Here is a 6,933-nt window from a genome sequence, read left to right as displayed (position 1 = left end):
CTGCCACACCAAGGACACCACGCTTCTTGATTACTTCCATCAAAGCTCTTCGTTTCAATTCAAAAGCACGGGCAACCACCTCCGGGCGATCATAAGCAGTTTGGTTTGTAAACAATGCTTCAAGAATTTCCGTCCACTGCGGGTTTGCAGTCATTGTGAGGAATATATGCGGATGGTGGTTGTAGCGTGTAATTGCCATGGAGTCTTGAAAAATTTCAAACATATGCCTAGGGCTGCCGATCTGAGGATGATGGTAGTACAACTTCGCCTTCAATCTGATTTGGATCTATAGCATCGGTACACATCGATTGATACCTTGATATAGTTTACGCACGAAGCTTGTCTTGTTGTTGCCTATAGTAGCGCATTTTGTTTTGCTCAGTTGATGCCCATCCGTCCACCACAAACTCCTCAAACAACTTTCTCCCTCGCAAAATAGCTGAGTACTCTGTGGTGCGCTCAAACAGTAGATAAGAATAAAAATTCATCTGTGTTAAGCGATCATTAGTGGTGGTAGCGGTTGAAGAGTCCCAACGCCGCAATTCAGGTGTCCATCCAAGCTCCCCATGGGGAAACAATAGGACATAATGCAATGGTAAGTAAGCTGGATGACACTCACTAATTTGCATGAATTCTTGCCCTCCTTTAAGATAAATAACAATGTCTCTCATACTTGCTCGCTCACTGCCATCACCTGGTAAAATGACAGCAACCTCATCTGCTGTTGGTAAGTTGTACCGACGACTGTCTCGTGAAGCAGTGTAATGTAAATAAGCAGGTACATTGAAGTCCTCACCATGCTCAAAAGAAGCCGATCTAAGAACATCATATGCGTGGCGATATGTATCAGAAAAGCGGTTATATTGGAGCATAGTAACCTGAATGATTTTCAAGACATCCGTGTTGAGCTTAGGATTTCGAAGTTGACGGACAGCTAGTGCAGCACTGGGATCATAGATGTAAAGTTGAGAATAAGTAGCTTGATATCCCGCGTCAGGAATTAAAGCTCCTGTGCGATGTCGCAGTTCACCATGAATAGTGAAAGGCCTTGGACCCCGTCCAGCAAATAAGTGTTCTTGTACTCCAAGACTTGTAAATGCAAAAGCTTGATTATATTGTCGCATATATCTCCGAAATGACTGTGACTTCCGATCATTCCCATCGTATAAGGCTTTAAGGGCAGGAGGCAATGGTTGCAAAGGAGGACGCTTTATCTTTCCTTGTAAACAACATCTCCCAAAAAGAGGACGTGACAGCGATGACTTTGATAATCGTTCATCCATCCAATGAAGTGCCTTACAAAATGGACATTGAACGTCCATTTTCCCCAAGTAGTGTCTTCCTTGTTCAACTGGGCGGTTAGGATTAAGAGTCGTGTGCACATCCCCATTGTAGTCGAGTGCCTCTTCATCGTCATCTTCACTCATGGTATCAGCACGTTCAGAGAACGGTTGTGCAGTATGCTGGAATGACTGTGGTCTACGCAAGAATGAAGTATTAAAAGGATTTAGACTAAGGTGTAAACAATTTGTTATTATTGCAAACACTTTTGTGAAGAAATTACCTTGAATTTTGGTCAGCTAATATTGACTCAGAACCCAGACTTGGTAAATGTGGTATTGCATCAGTAAAGCTTGATGTAAACGAAATGAGGTTACACGCATTGCAAGGGAGCTTATATGGGTAAGAAAATATTGAAAGTTTGGTACTGAAAAGTAGAAAATATGAAGAGAAAGTTGTAAAGAGCTCTGTGGTGCTATACCTTGCATTTTGGTAAGACAACGTTGATGCAAATGACTCATTTCTGAAAGTTGGAATTGCATTATTTGGTAACGCAACATCAGAGTTAAGAATACATGTGTTGTAGAAAGATAATAAGGGTGAGGTGTGAATTGGATTGTAAGGAAAACCAATAAAGTGACATACGAGACTCACCTGTTGCTTACAGGTGCTGAATCAACATGAGTACATTCTTCAGGCATTGTAAATAACCTAATAGGATTAAGAGCAGAGAGAGACGTTCGAAGAGATTCCGTAGAATTGAGTCGTTTAGTTGATGTGGTATGAGGTGTGATTGGACTATGCGTTGAGGTGGAAGCCTGACAGTTTGAGGTGGAGTTCCTGGAATTGGAGGGTGGACATACACCACAAAACCAGACAATCGATGGGCCATTGCTTGATGCCCATTATGTTTATTCAATTTTTCCCTTTCCTTCGAGCACGCTGTGCAATAATTCTATTTGTTAGGCGAACGTCTTTGATAGGAGAAGGGGATGGTTGTACCTGATTGGGCAAATTGTAGGCAATTGGCCGAATTGAGATAAGTTGGTGTAATTGGATAAGAGCATAAAGGATACGAAATAGAAATAGAATTTGAAATTGAAATAGAGATAAACATAAACCAAATTTCCAAAGGTAAAATCTATATAACTACTATATGCAAAAAAACGAAGATAAAGATATGGCAATATTTGTATCGGCGAAGTCCCATATGTAAAGAAAGACCCGTAGATAAGGTATACAAGTGACATAGCAAATAGGTAAAGGATAAGAAAATATAAAAAGAGGATAATTGGGTAGATAATGAGAGGGAAACATTGTAAGAGTATTAGTACCTGAAAAGTATGAGGTTGGTGGAGGGTAAGTCTATCTTGTGGAGGGACAAAGACACGTTTTTTCTTGTTAAGAGGATCAAGAGAATGGTCCGATGAAACTTTCTGTTTTGTAGGTTTGGTCGGTCTGGCCGCTATATAAAGAACGAAGAAAAAGTTAGAGAAGGAGAAAATATAAAGCAAACTTGATGTGCAATGTCAACAGTAAGTATAATAAATTACATAAGACCGCAATTCAATTACCTGAAAGCCACGAGGTGGTTGAAGGTTGAGTCTCTCTTGGAGAGGGATAAAGGTGCTTTTTGGCCGGTTCGAAGGATCAAGAGAAGGGTCCATTGGGCGTTTTCCCTTGTCTAGGATTGGTCGGTTTGGATGCTATATACATAACCCAGCAAACATATAAATCATGAGACCAGTAAGAAATAAGTACCATGTGGATTAACAAACCAATGTAATAGAAACAACAAGAATACCTGGAAGCCAGGAGGTGGTTGAAGGTTCAACCTATCTGTTGTAGGAATCGAATATTTAATTTTTTTGTTCGAAGGATCCTTAAATGGGTCCATTGGCCGTTTTCCCTTGTCCACCATCAAGTTCAATCCTTCATAGAAATTGTACACTCAAAATTTAAAAACGGAGAAAAGAGAAGGAATGGTAATTAGCTATACCCCTATAAGAAACATTGATTTTTGATAGTGCAATCCTTAGAAGATGCAGTAAAATGCCACAGAAAGAATACATGTCCAGCAAGGATACATGTCTACGTAACATAGCTATAATTACATTATGTGAAAGCTATAATGAGGATAATTTTTCATATAATGCATGAGTATAAAAACAAATTGAATAATTTTCATATAATGCATGAGTATAAAAAAAAATTGAATGATAAATGTATGTCGTTGAGTTTTTTTGTTATTAATTTGGTTATATACGATTGAAACTACAAATACATTGAATAAACTACAAATTGAATATACGATTTTCGGTTATTATTTTCGGTTATTTACTATAGAAACTACAAATACACGTTGCTTAAAGCCCTCAGACACACGGACACAAGCAAAACACTCATATCTCGCCGTGTCCAAATCGTCGTACCCGTGTCCAAACCAGACACTCCGTCCCGTACCCATGCAACACAGGTTTGTACCAAACCAAAACTAATCAGAAATATGATAACAATCCTAAAGACATAACGCTGCATAAAATAGATTCGTATTAACAATTTACAGAAAGTCTACCTTGAGTCCTTAAACGTAATACATAGATCAGTAAGAACATATTAAGCTCGTGAGTCTTTTACCAATGTATGGACTATGGAACATACTTTGAAAAAAAATTTGGGAACAGCGTTTATACTACAATATACAATGCAATGCAACAAAATCATCCTTAATAGTAATATAGGATTGGTTGGGGATATGTGGTGCAATGGAGCAAAAGGTAGGAGTAATTTTTTTTTTTTTTTTTTGTTGTTTGGTAAAAGGTAGGAGTATTAGATCTTAACCAACAAAAGAAATAGCAAAAAGAAAGAGATCTTATTGGAAAATCGAAGCAGCTTTGGCTAACAAGCAAACTTTTCAATGGCATAAAAGAGCGAAAGGGGGACAATGATCCAAGACAATGGGGAAAGGAGTGGTGATGGGGATATGTGGATGGTAATATATGCCGAGCAACAACGAAAAGCAGAGAGATAATAGTAAAGAATATTGCAATTAATGGAGCCACTAAGAGAGCAGCAGCAATGGCAAATGCTGCAAGCGAGGTAGGCCGATGGAGAGAGAATACAAAATTAGGAAAAGCTAAAGCGGCTTCGGAGAGACCGGCCGGTTGGAACGCAATAATGCCGATGTTTTAGGTCGGGAGAAGAAGAGAGAAGAGACTATAAGACCGTAATTAGTTTTGGCTTTCTCTCACACACCCATATATATATGAAAAATTACTATAGTTTACATAATAGAAACATCCTAAAAAATTCAGGCGAGGGCGCTGCCCCTGAACCCTCAATCCGCAAGTAATCTGTGAACCAATGTGGGGATGGGAAAAAAATATCAGGAAATGTTCACTCTATGTCGCAGGGGAAAAAAATAATCAAAGGATCAACAACAGTAATAAAGATCCTAAAGCTTTTGAATCCTGATACCATAAAATAGAATTATTTGAGGTGGACTTATTTATACAAATTTTATCCTGACATATGCACATACGCAGAAACAAAATTCATGCAATCTAAACATGTGAAACATATGCAAAAGAATATGTCTAACAATAACATTTGCATACTAACAATAACATTTCAACATGAAACTCATTACCATCAAATCAAGTAAATAAAAAACATACCTGAAACTGATTCGCAGACACCGTCTTTCCAAAAAGCCGAGAAATAAACAAGAGCAGCGTAAGTACTACTCGAACCAAGCACGACATATCTAGACCCATTCGAAAATAGATCAGTAAGAACATATTGAACGCCCAAATTAAGCAAAGTATATTGAAATAAGAGTTATGTTTATGTGGAGTCGAAAGGGAAATAATTTAGAAACGTAGTTGTAGTGTAGTCGCAGACACCACAATTCTAGAAAAGGCCGAATTTTTTTCTTACCTTGTAGTGCTGAATGTCGTTGTTGCTTTCAATCTCAGTGAAGGCGCACTTTGCTTCAGTAATCTCAGTAATTTGGAGTGTTCCACAAACATAAAAAACTGAATTGGAGTGATGAGGGGTTTAGAAAAGAAAAGAGGAGGCGTTGGTTTAGTTGGAGGAAATCGTGATACTATGTGCCGGTGTGTGTTAAGTAAAGAGACATACCGCTAAATAACCTTAGATTCCGCCAGGTCATAAACAGGGTGAAATGCTGAGAAGATGTTTGGACCGTCGGATCGTGCCCAACCCTTCCCTAATTTGTTATATAGATAACAAATTACACATAAAATCAGATTAGATAATTGTAAATACTAAATAGAAAATTTGAAGGAGAATACAATTGGAAGAAAAAAATCTGGTGGACCCAAAACACTACTGTTACATGAAGAGTTTTCTTTACAGAGTAAAGATATCTGTTGTAGAATTTGGACTTGGATGGTATTATAGCTTTTTCAGAGATAGACCTCCTGATGTACACTAGCCTACTTACCCCTACTCCCAGTCCCACCGCTGTCATTGCCGCATGTAAGAGTGGATGCATAATCTCAAGTTTTAATATCTCAATCATTAATCTAATCATTAATCTTAGAGACTTGGTTTTTGTTAAGGGTGGAATTTGAGCTAATCAAGTCAAGTTTTACTATGTTCAAGTGCGGCTCGTTTATTTAGCAAGTTTTGAAATAAGTTCAAGTTTGGCTCATATATTATATGAACGAGTCCAAATAACTCGGTTATTTTACACTACAAAGATAATATTTGAGTTTATCGAGCCGTGCTTCATAAAACTCATTTGTTATACGAGTTATAATATAGTCTCAAGTTTGACTCATTTAACTAAATGACCGAGCTCGAACTGAGCTTAAACGAACTTGGCCGAGCCCCTTAACTCCAATTTTTCTTTCCACATATTGAGTCCATAATTGATATTGTCCGTCTTTACGATCATTTTGTTCTCAATTCGGACAATAAAGCTGTTTTCGCTCTTCAGTTGCAGACTTGCACAATGCATATCGGTGGAAAAAAGCAGCACACCTGTTTGGATTGGGAATCTTCAAATAAAGCATACTAATGTTTGCAATTTTGGAACGGAATGGCAGAATTTGAACGGATATTTCATTTACAGTAGAAAACAAGTTGGAACTAAAATATTAAAATGGGTTGGTAACTCGGTATTCGTCTTGTTTTAATAGATTTATTTATAGGAATATTCTTCCTACCAACTGCACCAGTGGTCTAGTGGTAGAATAGTACTCTGCCACGGTACAGACCCGGGTTCGATTCCCGGCTGGTGCAATTGATTTGGGTTTTCGAACATCCTGCTGTTTCTGCAGTCTATTTAATCTTTATGATTTTATTATTTTTATATAGCTGAGTGCGAAGATGACTTTACAATTTCCATTATTAATTCAAAATTTTTGTGGGTGTTAATAATGCCATTTTCAATTGTCATAAGAGGAAAGAGCCCATTAAATCATTTTCAGATTATAACCTAAGAAAGCTACAGTAAATCATTGAAAAGACACTAATAAATTGATGATTCCGTCTAAATTTTGGACGCAGTTTATAAATCAAGCATCATATCAGGAAACAAGTGATGATGCCAGTCCTATCGTGTCAGATTTTTCTGATATGATGTTGGTATTGAAGGACAAACGCTTAAAACTTAATTAGACG

At 37.7% G+C, this 6,933-nt stretch overlaps 1 protein-coding gene, 1 long non-coding RNA gene and 1 other non-coding gene across 3 annotated transcripts; 1 reads left to right on the top strand and 2 right to left on the bottom strand.

Moving 5' to 3' along the window:
• Positions 1 to 326: 326 nt before the first annotated feature.
• LOC147485832 (uncharacterized) lies at positions 327 to 2,552 on the bottom strand. The gene is made up of 2 exons (XM_086573592.1): positions 1,565 to 2,552; positions 327 to 1,479 (listed from the first exon to the last, which is right to left on the bottom strand). Exon 2 carries the CDS (start codon positions 1,425 to 1,427, stop codon positions 327 to 329), a length of 1,101 nt encoding a protein of 366 aa, XP_086429718.1. The 5' UTR covers positions 1,428 to 1,479; positions 1,565 to 2,552.
• A 161-nt stretch (positions 2,553 to 2,713) lies between these two features.
• LOC147485831 (uncharacterized) lies at positions 2,714 to 3,216 on the bottom strand. The gene is made up of 3 exons (XR_015202046.1): positions 3,086 to 3,216; positions 2,856 to 2,987; positions 2,714 to 2,746 (listed from the first exon to the last, which is right to left on the bottom strand). It is a non-coding gene; the product is annotated as an uncharacterized LOC147485831 (long non-coding RNA).
• A 3,265-nt stretch (positions 3,217 to 6,481) lies between these two features.
• On the top strand, positions 6,482 to 6,552 carry TRNAG-GCC (transfer RNA glycine (anticodon GCC)). The gene has a single exon. It is a non-coding gene; the product is annotated as a tRNA-Gly (tRNA).
• The last annotated feature ends 381 nt before the right edge of the window (positions 6,553 to 6,933 follow it).

The sequence above is a fragment of the Coptis chinensis genome, chromosome 7 (assembly GCF_015680905.1).
Source record: "Coptis chinensis isolate HL-2020 chromosome 7, ASM1568090v1, whole genome shotgun sequence".
Taxonomy (NCBI): Eukaryota; Viridiplantae; Streptophyta; class Magnoliopsida; order Ranunculales; family Ranunculaceae; genus Coptis; species Coptis chinensis.
This window is presented reverse-complemented; position numbering and strand designations above follow the sequence as displayed.

Coding starts and splice junctions, on each gene's coding strand:
- LOC147485832 (XM_086573592.1), bottom strand. CDS start 1,427: ATGAGTGAAGATGACGATGAAGAGGCACTCGACTACAATGGGGATGTG.